Genomic DNA, 23,730 nt, shown 5'->3' with positions numbered 1-23,730 from the left:
ACTGAAACAAGTTAATGGAGCCACGAGCAGCATTTGAATATATCTCACACTGAGGAGACCCATTTACTGAGTGTCTGCCACGTGCCGGGCCCTGCGCTGGCCTGCAGAGATGCAGCAGGGGACTCAACAGACAGGTCCCTAACCCCGCACAGCCACAGGCTGGCCTCCAGTGTTGGCAGACACTGTTGAGCAGTAATGATCACTGCCGCAGGTCGTCAGGCTGGCATTGAAGTGAGGCTGCCACCAGGATGAAGCCTGGAAGCTCCCTAACAGGAGCCTCCCTCCCGAAGCTAGAGTGATCCTGGCCAGACTTAGCCTCGCCCAGAGTCTCATCCTTGGTGTCGCAAGCTTAGACACTTGATTTTGGTCAGCACAGAAAACTGGACTTTCTCTAGGATAGATGCTCACCAGCCAAGCTCATGAAGACTGATGCACCAGCTCCTGATTTATTCACTTCTAGGAAGAAGTACCACCAGGCAGTTAGCCACCTGCATCCTTGGAAGGTAGCTCAGTGTCCCCACAGACACAGCTGGGTGAGAAATTAGGCCAGTTGCTGTACTGCTGCCACTTAACAAACCAACCCTCCAGTTGCTGACTTCAAACCATAGCAGTTTATTATTTCATCCAGTCATTTGGGTTGGTTACGTAGCTCTGATGGTGCTGAGGCAGGCACATTCACGCAGCTGGCGGGTTGGCTGGAGGCTGGGCCTATGGACAGCTGGCCCAGCTTGGCGTCTTTATGTTGTCTCTTCATCCTGGACTTCTTTCCAGCCTGGTGGCATCAGGGTTCCAAGAGAACAAGGCTCTGACACTCAAACAATGGCCCTTTCTATTGGTCACAGCAAGTCGTCAGGCCAGTATAATACTGCAGTACAGTTCTGATACTAGGCACCCGGCTTAGCACAGATCCCACAAGTTAAGGGCACAGTGCCCAGCAAGACTGCCCCCACTTCAAATACCAGCTGCAGGTTTGGGGTCCCTAGGCTGTTCCTGCTTGTGACCTACTGGCAGTAACTTCTAGAGTTCCCACGATCCTCTAAGCTTCAGTAATTTGCTGGAACGACTCATAGACTGCAGGAGAGCGCTATACTTAGGTTCCAGTTTTACTGTAAAGGGCATCCATCAGGACCAGCCAAATGAAAAGACACGTGATGAGGGCTGGGAGGCTCTGAGACGAAGAGCCTCTGTGTCCCCCTCCTGTGGAGTCCATGTGTGTCCCCCTCCCGCGCATCTGAGGTTTTCCTCAACCAGGAAGCTCACCTGAGCCCCAGCGTCAAGAGCTTTTATCAGAATTCATTACACAGGCATGACTGATGGAACCATTGGCCACATGATTAAATCAGTCTCCAGCCCCTCTTCTCTCGGCGATGGCAGGCTGGCTCAGATCCCGGATCCTCTAACCCCATGGTTGTCTTTCTGGTGTGGCCAGCCCCCATCCTAAGTCACTTCATCAGCAGGAACTCAGGTGTGATCCAGGGGCTGGTGAATAACGAAGACATTCCTGTCACTAAGAGATTGCAACGCTCAGCACCAGAACCCCAGACAGATTTTCAATCAACAGCAGCCAGTGTGCTTTCAAGGAGGTCGAGACACAGGCTCCACGTCTGAATGGGGGAGCAGCAAGCTCACTCCACGGAAGGGCCTGCGTGAGGCCTGGACCCGCTTGTGGCCGCAGAAGCCAGAGGTAATTGGTAGGTTGCTCGGTGCTCAGTTCCCAACTGTCTGGCATCTGAGAACGTGGAGAGAGAATCAAATGGTTGAAACTTGTAGTGGCCTCTGTCAAGGTCAGATGGTCTCCCTCTGAGACAGGGCTCTCTGTCCTCAGCCGTGCCCTCAGGTCAGGACGCCCCTGCCCCTGGACAGAGCTGGGTGCCCGCCCTGGCCTGTCTGGCTCTTTCTTTCCTGCGCTCTGGTCTGCCTGCCCCCTCTGCCTCACCCAGCCTTGCTCCAGGTAGGGATGGCACAGCTGAGGACACAGCTTACCAGAAAGCCACCGCGTCCCGCTCCAGCCTCGTGAGAGGAGGTGTCCTGAGTCCATTTAAGGGCCAAGCACCATTTCTAGAGCTTTTGTTTTACTTTCACCCCTGACTCAGTTGTCTCGCTTGTGGCTCAGGTTGGATCCCAGGAGGACACCCAATCCTTGGCCAAAAGTAGGTGCTCCACAAATGGTCATCGAATGACCAAGTGAAATGGAAGTGACTTGCTCAAGATGACATAGCAGTTAATGGAGCTCAGAGCAGAATCCGTTTCATCTGAACCCAGTCATCAGCCCAGCATCCACCCTGTAGTTTCCTCTGAGCCTGGTGCCTCTCACGGAGCCAGTGAGTGACTGGGCGAGGCCAAGTTAAGCCAGCAACTTCTGTTTTCTGCCTGATGAAACATGTTGGGCCTGAGGCAGGCTGGGTTGTGTGCAGAGACTGACCCAGATGCGCTGGCCACACCCAGGCCCCAAGGCTGGCCTGAAGTCTTCCAGGATTTAGCAGTTTCAGTCCTGGAATAAAGAACCTCCACCATAGGATGTGGACTAGCCCCTTAGACTAGGTGTTCAAGGCTCATGTCCTTTCTGCTCTGTCTCCTCTCGAGGAAACATCCCCTTAGCGGTGCAAACACCTGCCCTTTTGGCTTCTGGAGAGACTTTAGCTCAACTGTATAGAGGGGCCTCTACTGCTCCCCTAGGGCAGAAAGAGGGAGCTGGGAGCAAAGACTCCCTGGTGTCTGCACCACTGCTGAATTGTTCTTTGGCTTCAGAGGACTTGAAACGGAACTTAGGGTGCCAGAGAACCAGCTCACCTTGTGACGTCAGAGAACTTGGAGCCAGAACCCGTGACATCGGACCTTTGGTGACTCCGGCCTTGTGACCCTAGATGTCTCTTCCGGCGGGGCCTCTCCAGAATGGTCCTTCTTTCCACCTCACTGCTTAGGAACGCTCTGCCGGCCCCCTTCTTTGTCACCAGGGCACTTTGACCTTGACTTTCTTTTCCTTCGCAGACGACCAAGGTCTGTGCTCTTCCTCCGGTATTCGAGATTCTTCCCGTCAACTCGCTGAAGGCGAGGAACCAGACGCTGGCCCCGCCCTTCCCGGAGCTGAGGTGCCTTAGCCTGGCCTACAACAAGGTGACTCCCTGCCCTCGCCCTCTCTCCTCGGGGACGTAGACGGGCAGCTGGGGTGTGCGCCGCTCCGGCCCGAAAGTGGGCTCAGGAGTTCCGGGGTGCGGGTTCTCCGGGTGGGGGAAGCCGAGCGCATGTAGGCGGAAGCAGGAGTCATCCACGCAGTCGCAGATAGTGGTTTAGCCCTTAGCGTGTGCCAGGCTCCGTGCCAGGCCCTGCGAATACAAACGTGCAAAGAAACATTTGGCTTGTGCCCTTGCGCTTGTCCCCTGCAGGGAAGACTGGCCCTGGGTGAACAGGGACGATGTGCGCGTGCGCAGTTCTGGAGACACGGGCAGCGCCTGGACGCGTGTGAGGGGCCGGGGCCCTAACCCAGTGCCTGGGGTCGGGGGAGGCTCCCGCTCGAGGGTGTGGAAGCTGAGGTGGGAATCCGTGAGCTGAGCGAGGTGGAGAGCGAGGGTAGAGTGACGTGAGAACGGCCTGGCCTCATGGCGTGGCGGATTTAACATGTGTTTCCTTAACGCGTGTTAGGTTAGCATGTGTTTCCAACCGCCGTGTCCTCTAAAACGCCGTAAACCCAGCTCATTAAACCCTGCTCCGATGCGAGATGCAGGCCACTTTCAAGCTACTCTGCTTACATTCCTTCGAGGCAAGCAGCTGGTGCGGCTCCCCAGCCCCCAAGTGTTACCTCCTAAGAGTTACAATTTTAGCTGCGACATTTAGGTCTTTGGTCTGTTTTGAGGTAACCTTTATATATGGCGTGAGACAGGGCTGCAACTTCATTCTTTTTTTTTTTTTTTTTTTGGTCTTTGTGCCTTTTTCTGGGGCCGCTCCTGCAGCATGTGGAGGTTCCCAGGCTGGGGATAGAATCGGAGCTGTAGCCGCTGGCCTGCACCACAGCCACAGCAATGCGGGATCCGAGCCATGTCTGCGATCTACACCACAGCTCACGGCAACACCAGATCCTTAACCCACTGAGCGAGGCCAGGGGTAAAACCTGCGTCCTCATGGATACTAGTCAGATTTGTTAACCACTGAGCCATGATGGGAACTCCTCCAACTTCATTCTTTTGTATGTGGATATGCGGTTTGTCGGTATCATTTATTGAGAAGAACTACTCTTTCTCCATTGAGTGGTCTGCTCACTCTTTTCAAAAATTAGTGGACTATTGATATATTAAAGGTCCTCCTCTTATTCTTGAAACTGGTAATTTGTGTCTTTCCTGTATTTTAATGATTCAAAATAGAAGTTATCCCTTTTAGTGAAATTTTTTTATACTAAGCTGCTGCTTTCTTTGGATCTCTCTATTATCTGTTTTCCATTTCATTGATTTCTGCTCATAATTTTATTTCTGTCCTACTCAAAATGAGTTTAACTGGTTCTTTTTCTAGTTTCCTAAGTAGTATAATTTTATCATTGAATTAGACTTTCTTCTTTTTAACATAAGCTTGTAAAACTATAAATTTCTTCTTTAAGAAGAAGGAATGGTGGAGCTGTGTCCTACAAATTGTGCTTTGTGTTTTGATTTTCACTCAAAATATTTAAAATTTTTTTGTGATTTCTTCTTTGGCCCATGGGTTATTTAGAAGTCAGTCATTTAATCTCCAAATATACAGGGATCTTCTAGATAACTTATATTTGTTGAGTCCTATTGTGGTCAAATAATATCTTTGTAAGATTTCATTCTTCTGAAATTTATTTATTTTATGGCCCACCCTCTATTCTGTCTTGGTGAACGTGCTGTGTGTACTTAGAAAAAAATGTATATTCTGAAGTTTTGGGAGATAGTGTTTTATAAATACCAATTAAGTTAATGTGGTTGGTGGTGTCACTGAGTTGTTTCTGTACTATTATGTTATCAATTATTGAGAGCAGTATGCTGAAATTTCCAGTCATGATTGTGGACTTGTTTATTTCTCCCTTTAGTTCTGTCAGTTTTTGCTGCATGTACTTTGAAGCTCTACCACCAGGTACATATTCATTTAGAGTTTTTATATCTACTTGCTGTATTGATCCTTTTATTATTATTACTTGTCTTCTTTTGCCTCTAATAAAACTCCTTGTCTTAATGTCTGTTTTGTCTGATTTTAATAGAGGTACACTCTCTTAGGCTCACTGTTTGTATGGTGTATCTTTCTTTTTACTTTCAACCTATTTTTAGCTTTGTATTTAAAGTGCATCTCAGGGAGTTCCTTTTGTGGCTCAGCAGTTAACAAACCTGATTAGGATCTATGAGAATGTGGGTTTGATCCCTGGCCTCTCTCAGTGGGTTAAGGATCTGGCATTGCCATGAGCTGTGGTGTAGGTCGCAGATGCGGCTTGGATCCTGCATTGCTGTGGCTGCAGTGTAGGCCAGCATCTATAGCTCCAATTCAACCCCTAGCCCGGGAACCTCCATATGCCGTAGGTGTGGCCCTAATAAGCAAAAAAAAAAAAAAAAAAAAAAAATTTAAAAATTAAAAAAGAGTGCATCTCACAAAGACAGCTTGGGATGCTGGGATGCCAGAGCACTTTTGTCACCATTCTGCTCTGACCTCATCTTGCAGCTTTTCCTGTGCTCTTACACCTCAGAGGGATTTACTGTCACACTCTCGTTCCTGCTCTTGCTTGTTATTTAGTGCTTGGCAGTCTGGTGGGAGGTGGCCAACAGGAGGGCCCAACCCCATCTTAGGTAGAAGCTGGGTTTCTGTGACTCAAGGATGGGCCTTTCTCAGTGGTCCCACCCCGCTCACAGCGTCTTCTAAGGTAGTGGGCCAGCCTGAGTGCCTCCCCTCCCCCAGGGGCAGCGGCCTTTAACCCCCACCCCCACCCCATGCAAGGCCCCGGGCTACCTTCCTCAGCAACTTAAGGCTTTTGTTCACTAGGGAGAAGGGTGGCGAGGCGTCGTGCCTTTCCTGCAGTGGTAGCCCCTCTCCCCCTCCAGGCTCCCTCCCTCTGTCCAGTCTTTCGCCCACGAGTGGGCGTGGATTCCTCTTGTGTCTGCTGCTCTCAGGAGTTCTGTTCCCTTACTGTAGTCCGCATTTGGCCTTGAGCAATTCATTAAACATGTTAGCCGATGGTTGCTTCTTAAATGCTGATACAGCACTCACTGTCTCTTCCTCCCAGGTTCTGTCGCAGGTGAGCCAGTGTCCATGTCCCGTTCCTCCTTGGAGGTGCCCTCCTTTCCGTAGATTGCCGAGCACTCCATCGCCCCGAGACCTTAGCTCTCTGTGGGACTCGAGATAAGTTGTGATGTTGTAGCTTATTCCACTTTTCTCTTGTTCTTAGGAGAAAAGCAGTAGTCTTTCCATTTTTCTACATTGTCACTTGCGTTTTTATTCATTTATTTTATTATTTCCCCAATACAATTTTTTTCCTACTGTACAGCGTGGTGACCTAGTTACACATACATGTACACATTCTTTTTTCTCCCATTCATGCTCTATCATAAGTGACTAGACATAGTGCTCAGTGCTACACAGCAGGATCTCATTGCTAATCCATTCCAAAAGCAATAGTTTACATCTGTTATTAACCCCAGTTGCTTGCAGTTTTAAATATTTTTCTTTATGAGGGAAGCTCCCGTCGTGGCTCAGTGTTTAACAAACCTGACTAGCATCCATAAGGACGCAGGTTCGATCCGTGGCCTCGCTCAGTGGGTAAAGAATCCCGTGTTGCTGTGAGCTGTGGTGTAGGTTGCAGACACAGCTCATCTCGCTTTGCTGTACCTATGGTATAAGCCGGCAGCTGTAGCTCTGATTCAACCCCTAGCCTGGGAACTTGCATATGTCATGGGTGTGGCCCTAACAAGCAGAAAAAAAAAGAAAAATCTAGTAATTTTTGTGCCAAAAGTAAAATAATCACTTTCACTCCACCATTAGCTAATATTTTACTTCATAAACTTGACAGATTAATTTGTATTCACCTTAACCCAATGAAAAATCGGGCAGAAATTTCAAGATGTCATTGGAACCTGAATTAATTTCCAGGGGCATCAAACTCACCTTATAAGGACCCAGGCTAGCCTGATGGTCAAATTCTGCTCACTGTATCAGCCAGAATCCTAAGCCCGTGTCTTTCAGCTTGGAGATAATTTCACAGAAAATATGACACACATGCCCTGGGTCTCTTTCAACTTTCTACCAACTTTTTTTTTTTTTGTCTTTTTGCCTTTTCAACCTCGTGGTTCCTATTTGGATTCATTTCCACTGTGCCAGGAGGGGAACTCCTGTGTCCGTTTTTCAGATTCCACATGTCAGTGAAAGCATTTGATGTTAGTGTCTCTCTGTCTGTCTGACTTCACTTAGCGTGATAATTCCTAGGTCCATCCATGTTGCTATGAATGCCATTATTTCTTTCCTTTTAATGGCTGAGTAATATTCCATTGTGTATATGTACCACATCTTCTGGATCCACGCCTCTGTTGATGGACATTTAGGTTGTTTCCATGTCTTGGCTACTGTATATAGTGCTGCAGTGAACATTGGAGTACATGTGTCTTTTCCAGTCATGGTTTTCTCTGGATAGATGCCCAGGAGTGGGATTGCTGGACCAAATGGTAATTCTATTTTTAGTTTTCTGAGGAATCTCCATACTGTTTTCCGCAGTGGTTGCACTAATTTACATTCGACTAACACTGTAATAAGGTGCCCTTTTCTCCACACCCTCTCCAGCACTTATTGTTTGTAGACTTTTGGATGATGGCCATTCTGGCTGGTGTAAGGTGGTACCTCATCGTGGTTTTGATTTGCATCTCTCTAATAATGAGTGATGTGAACATCTTTTCATGTGTTTTTTGGCCATCTGTATGTTTTCTTTTCTTTTCTTTTTTTTTTTCCTTTTTGCCTTTTCTGGGGCCACTTCCCATGGCATATGGAGGATCCCAGGCTAGGGGGTCTAATCTGGCCTACAGCACAGCTCACAGCAACGCCGGATCCTTAACCCACTGAGCAAGGCCAGGGACCGAACTGGCACCCTCATGGTTCCTAGTCAGATTCGTTAACACTGCACCATGACGGGAACTCCAATCTGTATGTTTTCTTTGGAGAATTGTCTGTTTAGATCTTCTGCCCATTTTTTGATGGGGTTGTTTGTTTTTTTGGTCCTTCTAGTGTATTATTCATTTCAGATATTGGGCTATCCATCTTAGTTTGCTTGCTCTTTAAATCCTCTAGCTCTGTGTTAAACATTTCTTGTAGTTTCCTGATGCGTGTCTCCATTCTTTTTCTGATATTTTCGATCATCTTCTCTATTATCTGAATTCTTTTTCAGGCAAAATTGCCTCTCTCCTCTTCATTTAGTTTGTGTGTGTGTTTGTGTGTTTGTCTTAGTCCTTTGTCTGAAAGTTATTTGTCATCTCATATTGTCTGATTTTTTATGTTTATGGTCCTCCTGACAGCAGGCATGTAGATGCAACAGCTGGGACGCAGTTCTGGAGTTCTCAGTCCCAGAGTATGTGATGGGAGCAGTGGTATCGTGCGACCTCTCCTGGAGCCAGGTGGCTGCTAGGGGTGGGGTCTGTGAGGAGGGTGGCAGTGGTTCATGGTTCTCGGCATTGCTTTTGTAGCAGGGGAGGAGGGAAAGTTATCAGTGCCTTCTGCAGCTCCTCCTGCTACCAGGCAGCTCTCGGGACCATTTCCTGTAGCTGGTAGTGTCGGCAGCTGCTCCTGCAGTCCCTCCCTTTGCCACAGAGGCCCTCAGGATTGCTCTCTATAGCTGCCTAGGCAGGCACTGTTCCACAGTCGCTCCCTTTGTTTGGCTGCTGTAGGGAGCCCTCTCTGTAGCCCCAAGGGCAGGAGCTACTCCCTAACTTGCTAAAAGGCGCTCTGTCTAGCTGCAGGACATGTGCCATTCCTGTGGTCCCTCCTCCTGCCAGGTTGATGGCAAGAGTGCTCTCTGTAGCTGCTGCAGAAGAGCAGAACATGCACCAGTGGGCCTCCTTCGGCTCCTTTGGCCAGCTGTGCAATGTGGACCACTCCCACAGTCCCCTGCTGGGCCATTGGCCGGAGGCATAGAGCTTGTGACGTTCCTGCAGTCGCTCCGCCTGCTCTCTGTTTTCTGTAGCCCTAAAGGTGGGGGCTGCCCCCCAGTTGTTGCTAGGCAGCACCTGCACCCTGGTAGGTCTTGGAGCGGGAGCCGTTGGTGTCCTGCAGCCTGAGAGCATGCGCAAGGAACAAGGCTGTAGCGGTGGATCCCACCCCTTCCCTCCAGCACCCCAAAACAATGGCAGGTGGCCCTAAGCCTGACCAGGTTTCATCTGCTTACCCCCTCAGATGTGATCGCCTTAGACGCTAGTCCCTCCAGGCTGATTGCATGCAGCCAGCCCCAGCTCTCTCGCTGAGTCTGATCTCCAAAGCCAGAGTTTCAGCTCCCAGCCCCTGCCTGTACCAGCAGACGGTTTGGAGGTGCAGAGTGGTGGCACTGACCGTTTGTGGAGGACCGTTTCCATTTTGGCCACCTCACACCCATTGCTGTGTTCCTCTCCAGCGCCCTAAAGCTCCTCCTCTGTCCCAGCTTATCTCCTGGGTGGTGGGGGTGCATCCTGGGAGATTTTCCTCTTTCCAGCTCCCTCTTAGGGGTGCAGGTCTTGTCTCACTTCCTTTCTTATTTTTTCTATCTTCTTTCTTTTGTCCTACCCAGTTTTGTGACGTTTTTCTTGCCCTATCAGAGTCCTGAGGTCTTTTGTCAGCGTTCAGCAAATTTTCTGTGCTAATAGTTCCACATGTAGATGCGTTCTCGGTGTGTTTGTGGGAGTAGGTGAGCCTCCTGTCCTACTACTCTGCCGTCTTCCTCTTCTCCCTGTCATGATTCATAATTTTAAAAGGCTATAACTGTTGATTACTATAAAATATTGCCTATATTCCTTATGTTGTGCAGGACACCCTTGTAACTTATTTTATAACTTAGAGTTAGGTCTTTAATTTATTTTGAGTTTATTTTTGTATGTGGTATTAGATAATGTTCCCTGATGATTTGTGAATCTTTCTTCGCTACACCTGTATCGCCTTTCCCTCTTCTGATTGGTGATACCGGTTTGTTCTCTATATCTGTAAGCCTGCTTCTTTTTTGTTATATTCACTAGTTTCCTGTATTTTTTAGATTCTACATATAAGTAGTATCATATAGCATTTGTCTGTCTGACTTATTTCCTACTTCATCATACCCTACAAGTCTATCCATCTTGCTGCAAATGGCAGGGTTTCATTCTTTTTTATGGCTGAGTAGTGTTCCATTACACACACACACACACACACACACACACACACACACACATATCTTATTTATCCATTCATTTCTGATAGTAACTTAGGTTGCTTGCATATCTTGGCTCTTGTGAATAATGCTAAAAAGAACATCGGAGTGCATGTATCTTTTCAAATTAGTGTTTTGGGGTTTTTTTCAGATATGTATTCACAATTAGAATTACTGGGTCATATGGTTTTTAAGTCTCCTGAGAAACCTCCGTACTGGTTTCCACAGTGACTACACCAGTTTACATTCCCACTAACAGTGTGTGAGAGTTCTTCTTTCTCTACATCCTTGACAGCATGTGTCATTTATGTTCTTTTTGCAGATGGCCATTCTGACTATGACTGTGATGCCTCATTGAGGTATGAGGTGATATCTCATTGTGGTTTTGATTTGCATTTCCCGGATGATTTAGTAATGTTGAGCATCATTTAATGCGCCATCTGCATTTGCTTTTTTGGAAAAAATAGCCATTCAGTTCTTCTGCCAATTTCTTAATCACGTTGGGGTTTTTTTGATGTTGAGTTGTATGAGCTGTTTATATGTATTAGATATTAATCCCTTATTGGTCATGTCATTTGTAAGTATTTTCTCCCATTCAGAGGGTTGTCTTTTGCTTTTTTTGATGGCTTTTATTTCCTTTTCTCTAGGAGGTATATCCAAAAAAATATTGCTGTGACTTATGTCAAAGAGTGTTCTGCCTGTGTTTTTTCCTCTAGGACTATCATGGTATTCAGTCTTACAGTTAGGTCTTTAATCTATTTTGAGTTTATTTTATTTATTTATTTTTTTGGTCTTTTGTTGTTGTTGCTATTTCTTGGGCCGCTCCCGCGGCATATGGAGGTTCCCAGGCCAGGGGTTGAATCGGAGCTGTAGCCACCGGCCTACGCCAGGGCCACAGCAACGCGGGATCCGAGCCGCGTCTGCAACCTACACCACAGCTCACAGCAACACCGGATCGTTAACCCACTGAGCAAGGGCAGGGACCGAACCCGCAACCTCATGGTTCCTAGTCGGATTCGTTAACCACTGCGCCACGACGGGAACTCCCTTGAGTTTATTTTGTATATGGTATTAGATAATGTTCTAATTTCATTCTTTTACATGTATCTGACCAGTTTTCTCAGCACCATTTATTGAAGAGATTATCTTTTCTCCATTGTATACTCTTTTCTCCTTTGTTGTTAGATTAATTGATCATAAGTATGTGCCTTTACCTCTGAGCTTTCTGTCCTGGTCTGTTGATCTATATTTCTGCTGTTGTGCCAGTACCATACTGTTTAGATGACCAGCTTTGTAGTATAGTCTAAAGTCAGGGAGCCTGATTCTTCCAGATCTGTTTTTCTTTCCCAGGATTGCTTTCACTACTTAAGTTCATTTGTGTTTCTATACAAAATTTGAAATTGTTTTATGCCTGTGGACAGTGCCATTGGTAATTTGATAGGGATTGCATTGAATCTGTAGATTGCCTTGGGTAGTATGGTTATTTTAACAATATTGATTCTTCCAATCCAAGAATAAGGTTTATCTTTCCATATGTTTGTTTCATCTTCAGTTTCTTTCATCAGCATCTTGCGTTTTTCCAAGTACAAGTCTTTTGGCTCCTTAGGTAAGTTTATCCTAGGTATTTTGTTCTTTTTGATGTGATGGTAAATTGTATTATTTCCTTAATTTGTCTTACTGATAGCTAGCTCCTTGGTGTATAGAAATGCAAGATATTTCTGTATATTAATTTTGTATCCTAAAGCTTTACCAAATTCATTGATGAGCTCTAGTAGTTTTCTGGTGGCATATTTAGGATTTTATATAACATGTCATTTGCAAATGGTGACAGCTTTGCTTCTTCCTTTCCAATTTGGATTCCTTGTCTTTCTTTTTCATCTTCTAAAACTACATTACTAGTAGTGGTGAGAATAGGCATCCTTGTCGTCTTCTTGACGACAAGAAGTGGAAATGCTTTCAGCTTTTCACCGTTGAGTATGATATTGTGAGTTTTTCATACATGGCCTTTATTACGTTGAGGTAGGTTCCCTCTCTGCCCCATTTCTGGAAGCTTTCTGTCATAAATAGATACTGAAATTTTTCAGAAGCTTTTTCTATATCTATTGAGATGATAATATGTTTTTTATTCTTCAGTTTGTTAATGTGGTATATCATATTGATTGATTTGCAAATATTGAAAAATCCTTGCATCCCTGAGATAAATCCCACTTAATCATGGTGTATAATCACCTTAATATTTTGTTGGATTTGGTTTTCTGCTATTTTGTTGAGCATTTTTGCATCTATGTTCATGTGATATTGGCCTATAATTTTGTGTGTGTGATATCTTTGTCTGGTTTGCTGCCAAACCAGAGGAGATACTGGACTCATGGAATGAGTTTTGGCCATGGTGATGCTGGCATCATAGAATGAGTTGCTTCCTCTGCAATTTTTTTCAGAGTAGTTTGAGAAGGATAGGTGTTAACTCTTCTCTAAATGTTTGATAGAATTCATTTATGAAGCCGTCTGGTGCTAGATGTTTATTTGTTGGGAGTTTTTTAAAATTAATGATTAAATTTAATTATTGGTGATTAGTCTGTTTATATTTTTATTCCTTCCTGTTTCAATTTTGGGAGATTGTACCTTTATAGGACTTTTGCCCATTTCTTCTAGGTTGTCCATTTTATTGGCATATAGTTGTTTGTAGTAGGCTCTTATGATCCTTTGTATTTCTGTATCAGTTGTAGCTTCTGGTTTTTCATTTTTGATTTTATTGATTTGGGACCTCTCCCTTTTATTCTTCATGTACTTGGCTAAAGTTTTATCGCTTTTGTTGATCTCTTCACAGAACCAGCTTTTCGTTTCTTTTCTATTTTTTTTTTTTTTTTAGTCTCTATTTCATTTACTTCTTCTCTGATCTTTATGATTTCTTTCCTTTTGCTAACTTTGGGTTTTGTTTGTTCTTTCTCTGATGCTTTTATGTATAAGTTCAGGTAGTTTATTTGAGATTTTTCTTATTTCCTCAGATAAGCTTCTATCACTATAAACTTTACTTTTAGAAATTTTTTTGCTGTGTCCCATAGGTTTTGGATCATCATGTTATCAATTCCTTTGTCTCTAGGTATTTTTAATTTACTGTTTGTTTCTTCAGTGATCCACTCTGGATGGTAATATGTATGAATTAGGTAACATGAATTAGGTAACATGTATTTTAGCCTCCACATGTTTGTGTTTTTTGAAATTTTTTTTCTGGTCATTTATTTCTAGTCTCATAGTGTTGTGGTCAGAAAAGATGCTTGATGTGATTTTAGTTTACTAAGACTTGTTTTGTGACCTAGCATGTGATCTGTCCTAGAGAATTTTCCATGTGTTCTTGAAAAGAATGTGTACTGTGTTGCTTTGGGAGGTAATGGCATATATGCATGTACATATGTATCATTTCTTTGATACATATATTTATTTTTTGATATATATATCAAGAAAGTCCATCTAGCCCAGTGTGTCATTTAAGACCACTGTTTCTTTACTGATGTTTTGCCTGGATGAACTGTTCATTGATGTAAGTGGGGTGTTAAAGTCGTCTACTACTATTGTGTTACTGTGGATTACTCCTTTTATGTCTGTTAATATTTGACTTATATATTTCAGTGTCTCATGTTGGGTACATATATAGTTACAGTTGGTATGCTTTTTTTTTTTGTCTGTGCCCACAGCGTGCGAAATTCCCAGGCCATGGATTGAACCCGTGCCACAGCAGTGACTCAAGCCACTGCAGTAACAATGACAGATCCTTAACCCACTGTGCCACCACAGAATTCCTTTACCTTTGTTTTGGATTGATCTCTTGATCATTGTGTAATGTCCTTCTTTTTCTCTTATTAAATCCTTATTTTAAAGGTTATTTTGTCTGATATAAGTGTTGCTACTTGGCTTTCTTTTGATTTCTATTTGCATAGAATACCTTTTTCTAGCCCCTCACTTTCAGTCTGTGTGTGTCTTTAGATCAGAAGTGAGTCTCTTGTAGGCAACATATATGCTGATCTTGTTTTTTCTATCTGTTCAGCCACTCTGTTTCTTTCAGTTGGAACACTTAGTCCTTTTACATTTAGAGTAATTTTCGAAATGTATGTTCTTATTGCCATTTTGTTAATTGTTTTGGATTTTTTTTAGGTCTTTTTTTGCCTTTTTATATTCTCTTCTCTTGGCATTGATGACCATCTTTGTTTCGGTTTTTTGTTTTTGTTTTTGTTTTTGTTTTTGGTCTTTTTAGGGCCTCACCTGCAGCATATGGAGGTTCCCAGGCTAGGAGTCTAATCAGAGCTACAGCTGCTGGCCTATGCCACAGCCACAGCAACACCAGATCCAAGGCGTGTCTGTGAACTACACCACAGCTCATGGCAATGCCAGATCCTTAACCCAATGAGCGAGGCTGGGGATTGAACCCGAAATCTCATGGTTCTTAGTTGGATTCGTTTCCTCTGCACCACAGCAGGAACTCCTTGATGACCATCTTTAGTGGTATGTTTGGATTCCTTTTTCTTTTTTGTGTGTATATCTATTATAGGTTTTTGGTTTGTGATTACCATGAAGTTTTTGTAAAGCAGTTTATATATATATAAGTGATCATTTTAAATTGCTGATCTCTTTCAAATACATTTTGACAACCCTGCCTTTGTACTCCGGTCCCCTCATAATTACTGGTTTTATATCATATTTTACATCTAATTGTTTTATGTATCCCTTAACTGCTTGTTGTAGGCATAGATAATATTATTTCGTCTTTTAACCTCTGTACTAGTTTATTTGTGGATAATTTTATAATTTTTTTTTGTATGTTTGCCTTTACTGATGAGTTTTTGCCTTTCTTATTTTCTTCTATTTGTGGCCTTTTCTTTTTAACCTAGAGAAGTTCCTTTAACATTTATTGTAAAGTTGGTTTGGCAGTGCTGACCTCTTAGCTTTAGCTTATGTGCAAAGCTTTTGATTTCTCAAAATCGAAAGGACAGCCTTGCTAGATAGAGTGTCCTTGGTTGTAATTTTTTCCCTTTCATCACTTTAAATATTTGATGCCACTCCCTTCTGTCCGGCAGAGTTTGCACAGAAAAATCAGGATAGCCTTAGGGGAATTCCCTTGTTTGTTGTTTGTTGTGTTTCCCTTGCCACTTTTAGTATTCTCTCTTTAATGTCTGTCTTTTTAATTACAGTTTGTATTGGTGTGTTCCTCTTTGGGTTAATCCTGTGTGGGACTTTCTGTGCTTTCTGGACTTAGGTGACTGTATCCTTTTCCAAGTTAGGGAAGTTTTCAGCGATTATGTCATCAAATATTTTCTCAGGCCCTTTCTGTCTCTTATCTCCTTCTGCGACCCTTACAATGTGAATAGTAATGCACTTGGGGTTGTTCCACAGGCCTCTTTAGCTGTCCTCATGTTTTTTAATTACTTTTATTTTTTCTGTTCAGTAATTTTCACTACCTGTCTTCAGCTCACTAATCCATTCCTCTGTATCATTTAAGCTACTCTTTATTCCTTCTAGTATGTTTTTCATTTTAGTTATTGTATTTTCCATCTCTCTCTCTCTGCTTGTTCTTTATATTTTCTTTCCTTTTTTTCTTTTTTTTTTTGGTTTTATGATTTTTTTTTTTTTTTTTTTGGCAACATCCATGGAATGTGGAAGGTCCCGGGCCAGGGATCAAACCCACACCACATCAATGACCCAAGCCACTGCAGTGACAATGCCAGATCCTTAACCTACTGAGCCACACAGAAAATCCCTATATTTTCTAATTTTCTGTTTAAAATTTATAATTTTCTCACTCTGGCATCCACTGTCCTCCTGAGTTCTCTGATCATCTTTACAATCATTACTCTGAACTCTTTCTCAGGTATATTGCCTGTCTCTACTTACTTTTTTTTTTGTGGTTTTGTTCCTTCATCTGGAACTTATTCCTCTGCCACCTCATTTTGTCTAAGTTGCTGTTTGTGTTTTTATTTATGTGGAAGGTTAATGTTTCTTGACCTTTAAGAAGTGGCCTTCTGTAGGAGATGTCCTGATGTCCCAGCAGTATGTTTCCTCTTGATCACCTAAGCTGTGTGGTCTAGGGGCTCTCCCTAAGCAGGCTGCATGTGTCTTACTATTGTGGCAGGCTAACTATATGTGCAGTCTGGTAGGCATTGTTGGCCCCTAGGCTGGTTGGGTGCCAGACCTTGTCTTGTGTTGATGCTTGGCTGCAGGTTACTGGGGCCTGGTCATGAGGCAAGTGGCTACAGAATCTTATAGGTCCTCATGGCTAGTGCTGGCTCACTGGTGGACAGAGTCAGGTCCTGGGGTTAGTGCTGGACTCCTGGCAGGCAGTACCATGTCCTGGAGGCTGGCTGTAGGCCAGGGTATCCCAGAGCTGGCTTTAAGATAGCTGGGTATGTGGAGGGTTCCTGAAACAGTTGGGTATGGGGTCCAGGATGTCCCGAAGCTTGTGTTGGCCAACTTGTGGGTAGGGCCAGGGCCCAGGTAAGATCTGGGCTGCTGAATGCTGGCTCCATAGGCTGCAGGAGTGTGGGTTTTTTTGTGTCTATTATCTTCCTCCTGTTGGGTGAGTGTGGTCTGGAGGCTAGTGCAGGCTTCCTAGAGGGCAGGACTGTGGTCCCTGTCCAGTGGTGGGAGGTTCTGTGTCTTGGCCCTCTGGTGGTCAAAGGCATATCCAGGGGCATGTCTAGAGATGGAGCTGGGCTCAGAAAGACTTCAGGCAGCCTATTTGCTGATAGGTGGGGCTCTGTTGTCACCCAGTTAATTATTTGGCCTGAGGTATCCCAGAGCCTACAGGCTGTTTGATCAGGCTAGGTCTTGGCACCAATGATCCAGTGGAAGGATCTCAAGATGGAGGGCACCAGTTGAAATATTCACATGGTAGAAACCTTCCAAATATGACTGTCACCTGTGTTCACATTGTGAATCACAGCCAAGCCCTGCCTTGCTGGGAGACTATAAGACTAGCAAGTAGACCTGGCCTGGGTTCCTATCATGTTACTCCTTTTGACCTGGTTCTCAGTGCACATGAGATTTTATGTGTGCCCTTCGATAGTGAAGTCTTTATTTCCCCCAGTCTTTGGGGGCTTCCGAAATTAAGCCCTGCTGGCCTTCAAAGCCAAATTCTCTGGTGCATGACCGCTGTGCTAGGGAGCCAGATGTGGGGCTTAGAAGTCTTACTCCTGTGGGACAGCCTCTAAAATACAAATTTCTTCCAGTTTGTTTCACAGACTGGGTCTGGCGCTTGACTTTATTGTAAGTCTGCCCTCCTACTTGGCTCAGTGTGGTTCCTTTTCATTACGTCTTTAGTTGTAGATCTTTTCTGGTAGGTTCTGTTTGTTCGTTTGTTTTATTTCACTGATGCTTGTTCTGCAGATAGTTGTGATTTTGATGTACTTGTGAGAGGAGGTGAGCTCAGGGTCTTTCTACTCTGCCAGCTTGGCCTTTGATGCAATTTTAAATAAGGTTATTTCATTATTAGTTTGTAACAATGCAACAGACTTTTGTATCTAAATCTTTTTTTTTTTTTCTTTTTAGGGCTGCAGATGCAGCATATGGAAGATCCCAGACTAGGGGTCAAATCAAAGCTGCAGCTGCCAGCCTACGACACAGCCACAGCAACACCAGATTCAAACCATGTCTGCAACCTACACCACAGCTTGTGGCAACACCAGATCCCCAACCACTGAGAAAGGCCAGGGATCGAGCTGGCATCCTCATGGATATTAGTGGGGTTCTTAACCTGCTGAGCCATAACAGGAACTCCCTGAATATAAATTTTGTTTCCTATAACCTTGGTGAATTCATTTATTAGTTATAATAGCTTTTGGGTGAAGACTTTAGTGCTCTCTATATAGAGTATTATGTCATCTGCAAACAGTGATAGTTTTACCTCTTCCTTTCCAATTTGGATACCTTTCTTTCTCTTTCTTGTCTATTGCCATGACTAGGACTCGGAATACTATGTTAAATAGAAGCTGCGAGAATAGCCATGACTTTGTTCTGAATTTAGCAGGAATACTTTCAGCTTTTCATTGTTGAATATAACGTTGGCCTTGGGTTTGTCATGAATGGTCTCTATCATGTTGAAATATGGTCCCTCTATACTCACTTTGATGAGAGGTTGTTTTTTTTTTTATATCATGAATGGATGTTGAATTTTGTCAGATGTTTTTCCTGCATCTCTTGAAATGATTATGTGATTTTTTGCCTTTCCTTTTGTTAATGTGGTATACCACATTCATTGATTTACCTATATTGAGTCATCCTGTGACCCTGGAGTAAATCCAACTTGATCATGGTTTATGACCTTTTTTATGTATTGTTGGATTTAGTTTGCTAATATTTTTTTGAGGATTGTTGCATTTATATTCATCAAAGATAATGGCCTATAATTTTTTCATAGTGATTTTGTCTGGTTTTGGGATAAAGGTGATGTGGAATGAATTTGGGAGTGTTGCCTTCTCTTCAGTTTTTTCGAATAGTTTGAGAAGAATAAATACACGTTCTAATTTATATTTTTGGTAGAGATCCCCTGTGAAGCCATCTAGTTCTGGACTTTTGATTTCTGTGATTTTTTTAAATTACAGATTCAATTTCACTTCTAGTGGTCAATCTGTTTCAAATTGTCTGTTTCTTCTTGACTCAGGATTGGAAGGCGTATGTTTCTAGAAATTTGTCCATTTTTTTCAGATTGTTCAATTTGTTGGCACAGAACTATTTGTATTTCTGTGATACCAGTTATTTCTCCTCTTTCATTTGTTATTTTCTTTACTTGGGTCCTCTCATTTTTGTTGGTGAACCTTGCTAGAAGTTTATCAATTCTGTTTGTCTTTTCAAAAAAGCAACTCTTGGTTTCATTGTTCTTTTTTAAAAAATCTCTATTTCCTCTCTGATCTTTATTATTTCCTTCCTTTTTCTGACAGGCATTTCTTCGTTGTACTTTTACTAATCCTTTTATGTAGTAGCTTAGGTTGTTTATTCTCTTTCTTTCTTTCTCTCTCTCTTTCTCTGTCTTTTCTAGTGCCGCACTCATGGCACATTGAGGTTCTCAGGCTGGGGGTCCAATTGGAGCTGTAGCTGCTGGCCTATGCCAGAGCCATAGCAATGCGGGATCCGAGCCGCATCTGTGACCTACACCACAGCTCACAGCAACACCGAATCCTTGACCCACTGAGTGAGGCCAGGAATCGAACCCACAACCTCATGGTTCCTAGTCAAATTCTTTAACCACTGAGCCACAATGGGAACTCCGTATTTTCTTATTTCTTGAGAAAGGCATATATCACTATGAACTTCCCTTTTAGCTTTTGCTATAGATTTTGCAAAGTTGTATTTTCATTTTCATTTGTCTCAGGATATTTTATGAATTCCTTTTTGATTTCATAATTGATGCATTGGGTTTTAAGTAGCATGTTGTTTAGTCTCCACATGTTTATTCTGTTCCCATTTTTCTTTCTGTAGTTGATTTCTAATTTCATACCATTGTAATCAGAAAAAAATGTTTGATAGAATTTCTATCCTCTTAAATTTGTTGAGGCTTGTTTTGTGAACTAGTATGTGACTTACCCTGGAGAACATTCCATGTGTACCTGAAAAGAATGTGTATTCTGAGTTTTGGGATGTAGTGCCCTGTAGATACCATTGGGTCCAATTGGTCCATTGTGTCAGTAAGACCTCTGTCGCCTTACTTATTTTCTGCCTGGATGATCTGTCCATTGATGTCACTGTGGTGTTAAATTTTCCTACTATTATTGTATTATTGTCAGTTTCTCCCTTTATGTCTAGCAGTATTTTATATACTTAGTTGGTCCTCTATTGGATGTCCATATATATATGCTAGAGAGTATAATATCATCTTCTTGTATTGATTAATTTACCATTATATAATGCCCTTCTTTGTCTTTTAATTATAGCTTTTAAGTCTGTTCTGTCTGATATGAATATTGCTAACCCCCTCCACTTTCTTGTCATTTCCATTTGCATGAAATGTCCTTTTCCATTCCCTAAATTTCAGCCTCTGTGTCTTTCATCTGGAATGAATCTCTATTAGGCAGAATATTGATTTGTGTTGTATTTTTGTCCAATCAGCAGCCCTCTTTGTTTTCATTAGAATATTTAGTCCATTGACATTTAAAGTAATTATTGTGTTCTTCTAGGAGTTTTATAGTTTCTGGTCTTATATATAGGTCGTTAATCTATTTAGTTTATTTTTACAAATGATGTTAGAGAGTGTTCTAACTTCATTCTTTTATATGTAGCTGTCCAGTTTTCCTGGCCTTTTTTTTTTTTTCCTTTTTATGCCTGTACCTGTGGCATATGAAAGTTCCTGGGCTAGGGGTCGAATTGAAGCTGCAGCTGAAGGCCTATGCCACAGTCATGGCGACACCAGCTCTGAGTCACATCTGTGACCTATACTGCAATGTGTGGCAACCCTGGATCCTTAATCCCTGGAGTGAGGCCAGGGATTGAATCCATATCTTCATGGATACTATGTCAGATTCTTAACCTGCTGAGCCACAGCAGGAACTCCCCCAGCATCATTTATCGAAGAGATTATCTTTTCCATTGTATATTCTTGCCCCTTTGTCATAGATAAATTGTGTGGTTTTATTTCTGGGCTTTCTATTCTGTTCCATTGATCTATGTGTCTTTTTTGGTGTCAGTACCATACTGTTTTGTTTACTGTAGCTCAAAGCCTACCAGACATTATTTATGAACATAGTATATGCTCAGCAATATACTGACAAACCAAATCCAACAAAACATTAAAAGGGTCCTTGATCAAGTGAACTCACACCACAGCTGTATATAGAGTCGCAGCAGTGATAGCACCAGATCCTTAATCCACTGAGCCATGAGGGAACTCCACTTATCGTGTTCTTCACCTCTGTTGGCTTATTATTTATATTTTCTCTCTTTTTTAAAAAGACTTCTAACTTCTCTCTTCCCCAGTTCTTCCTTCATGTTTCCAATCATTGCTCTGAACTCTCTCAGGTATATTGCTTATCTCTACTTCTCTTAGTAGTTCTTCTACAGTTTTATCTTGTTCCTTTGTCTGGAACCTAGTCTTTTGTCATGTTATTTTGACTAAGTTGCTATTTGCACTTTTATATATGTGGTTGGTTACATTTCTTGGCCTTGCAAGAGTGGGCCTCTGTAGATGTCCCATGCTTCCCAGCATTGCTCTCCTCTCTTGTCATCAAGGCTATATGGTTCCCCCTAAGAGGGCTCTGTGTATCTTGGGTCTTTCTCTTGTGGGAGGCTGACTATGTGGGTGGTCTGGTAGGCTTTTTTGGTCCCTAGTCTGTTTGGTTTCCCAGGCTTTGCCTTGTATGGATGCTGCTGACCTCTTTTTAGCAGGACCTGGTCATGAGGCAGCTGGTTTCAGGACTCTTGAGGGCCTAGGACTGGTACTGTCTTACTGGCGGTCGGAGTCATGGTCTTGAAGACTCTGTGCTTGTTGCCCACCAACTGGCCGGTGAAGCCAGATCTTGGTGTTAGTACTTGACTGTTGGCAGGCAGAGCTGTTTCCTGATGTCTGCCTGTAGGGTGCAGAGATCCCAGAGCTTATTTCATGGGGGCGGGGAGGTGGTTTTTGACATAACTGTGTATAAGGTCCAGGGTGTCCTGAAGATTGCATTGGCCTGGTAGTAGGCAGTGCCAGGTCCCAGCCAGTACCAGGGTACTGGCCTGCTGTTGTCAGGCTCAGTCCATAGGTTGCAGGATTACAGTTTTCTTGCTATTGGTGTCTGCCCTGTACTGAGTGAGGCTGATCTAGAAGCTAGTGCAGGCTTCCTGGTGGGAAAGGTTGGTGCCTGCCCATTGATGGGGAGAGCTGGATCTTGGCCCTGTGGTGGGAAGGGCCATGTCTAAGTGCACATCTAGAGGCAGTTTGTGGGCTCAGGAAGACTTTAGGCAGTCTTTTTGGTAATAGGAGTGGATGTGTCCCTGCCCAGTTAGTTGGTTTGGCCTGAGGTGTCATAGCACTGGGGCTTACAGGCTGTTGGGTAGGGCCAGGTCTTAGAGCTAATGAGCCACCAGCAGTGGCACCCACCAGCAGTGGTGTTCACACAATGGAATGTTCACAGATGTGTTTGCCATCATTGTCTGTGTCCTGTGGGTGAGCTGCAGCTGTCCCCCACCTCCCCAGGATACTCTCCAAGGCCAGCAGGTACATCAGCCCCAGGATCCTGGTGCACATGAGGTTTTGGGTGCACCCTTTAAGGGTGAAGTTTCTATTTCCCCACTCCTATGGGGCTACTGCAGTTAAGCCCTGCTGGCCTTCAAAGCCAAATGTTCTGGGGGTTTGTCTTCCTAATACCAGACCCCTGGATGGGGAACCTGAGGGGGCTTAGAGCTCTCACTCCTGTAGAAGAGTCTCTGCAATATAATTATTCTCCAATTTGTGTGTCACCCAAGGGGTATGAGATTTGATTATATCCTGAGTCCACCCCTCCTACCCATCTAGCTGTGGTTCCTTCTTATGTCTTTGGTTGTAGAAGTTCTGTTCTGATAGGCTCCAGTTTTTTCATCAATAGCTGTTCTGTAGATAGTTGTGATTTTTGGTGTGCTCGCGAGAGCCGAGCTCGGGGTCTTTCTACTCCACCGTCTTGGCCCAGTGGTAACAGAGTCGTGGTCCACGTACATTGAAAGTAGTCCTGGATGTGTATGTTCTTACTGCTATTTTGTTAATTGTTGGAGGGCTGTTTTTATGGGTCTTTTTTTGTTCTTTTGTGCTGTTCTCTTGTGATTTGACCACTGTCTTTAGTGTTATGTTTGTATTACTTTTTCTTTTGTATCTATTACTGACTTTTTGTTAATAGCTACCATTATTTTGTTTATCTTTTAATTTCAAATGCATTTTAACAGCCCTGCCTTTGTACATTTCTCCCCTCACAACCCCCCCCCCACCTTTTTGGGTCTTTTTTAGGGCCGCACCCGCAGCATATGGAGGTTCTCAGACTATGGGATGAATTGGAGCTGCAGCCACTGGCCTGCACCACAGCCACAGCCACACCAGATCTGAGCCATGCCTGCAGTTTACACCATAGCTCACAGCAATGCTGGATCCTTAACCCACTGGGCGAGGCCAGGGATCAAACCTGCGTCCTTGTGGATACTGGTCAGATTTGTTTCTACTGACCCACAACAGGAACTCCCACAATTCCTGTTTTGATATCGTATTTTACATCTGATTGTTTTGTGTATCCATTAAGTGCTTGCTGTGGATACAGATGACTTTCCTGCCTTCGTCTTTTCACCTTCCTACCTTTAAGTTTATTTACCTTTACCAATGAGTTTTTTCCTTTTGCAATTTTCATGTTTCTAGAGTGGCCTTTCTTTTTTGCTCAAAAAAGTTCTTTTAGCATTTCTTGTAAAACTGGTTTGGT

At 43.5% G+C, this 23,730-nt stretch overlaps 1 protein-coding gene across 5 annotated transcripts in view; it reads left to right on the top strand.

Moving 5' to 3' along the window:
• Positions 1-23,730, top strand: part of XRRA1 (X-ray radiation resistance associated 1) — a 108,861-nt gene that overhangs the window by 71,868 nt on the left and 13,263 nt on the right. For all 5 annotated transcript variants that reach the window (XR_007130689.1, XM_047752139.1, XM_047752138.1 and 2 more), the window contains one exon: positions 2,989-3,114. Coding sequence is in view for 4 of the 5 variants with exons in the window: in XM_047752139.1 (XP_047608095.1) it covers positions 2,989-3,114 (126 nt within the window). In the remaining variant the exon portion in view is untranslated. The remainder of the gene's footprint in view (positions 1-2,988; positions 3,115-23,730) is intronic.

This window comes from Phacochoerus africanus, chromosome 11 (assembly GCF_016906955.1).
Source record: "Phacochoerus africanus isolate WHEZ1 chromosome 11, ROS_Pafr_v1, whole genome shotgun sequence".
NCBI lineage: Eukaryota > Metazoa > Chordata > Mammalia > Artiodactyla > Suidae > Phacochoerus > Phacochoerus africanus.
Note: the sequence above shows the minus strand (reverse complement) of the source record. Positions and strands in the feature narration are given on the sequence as shown.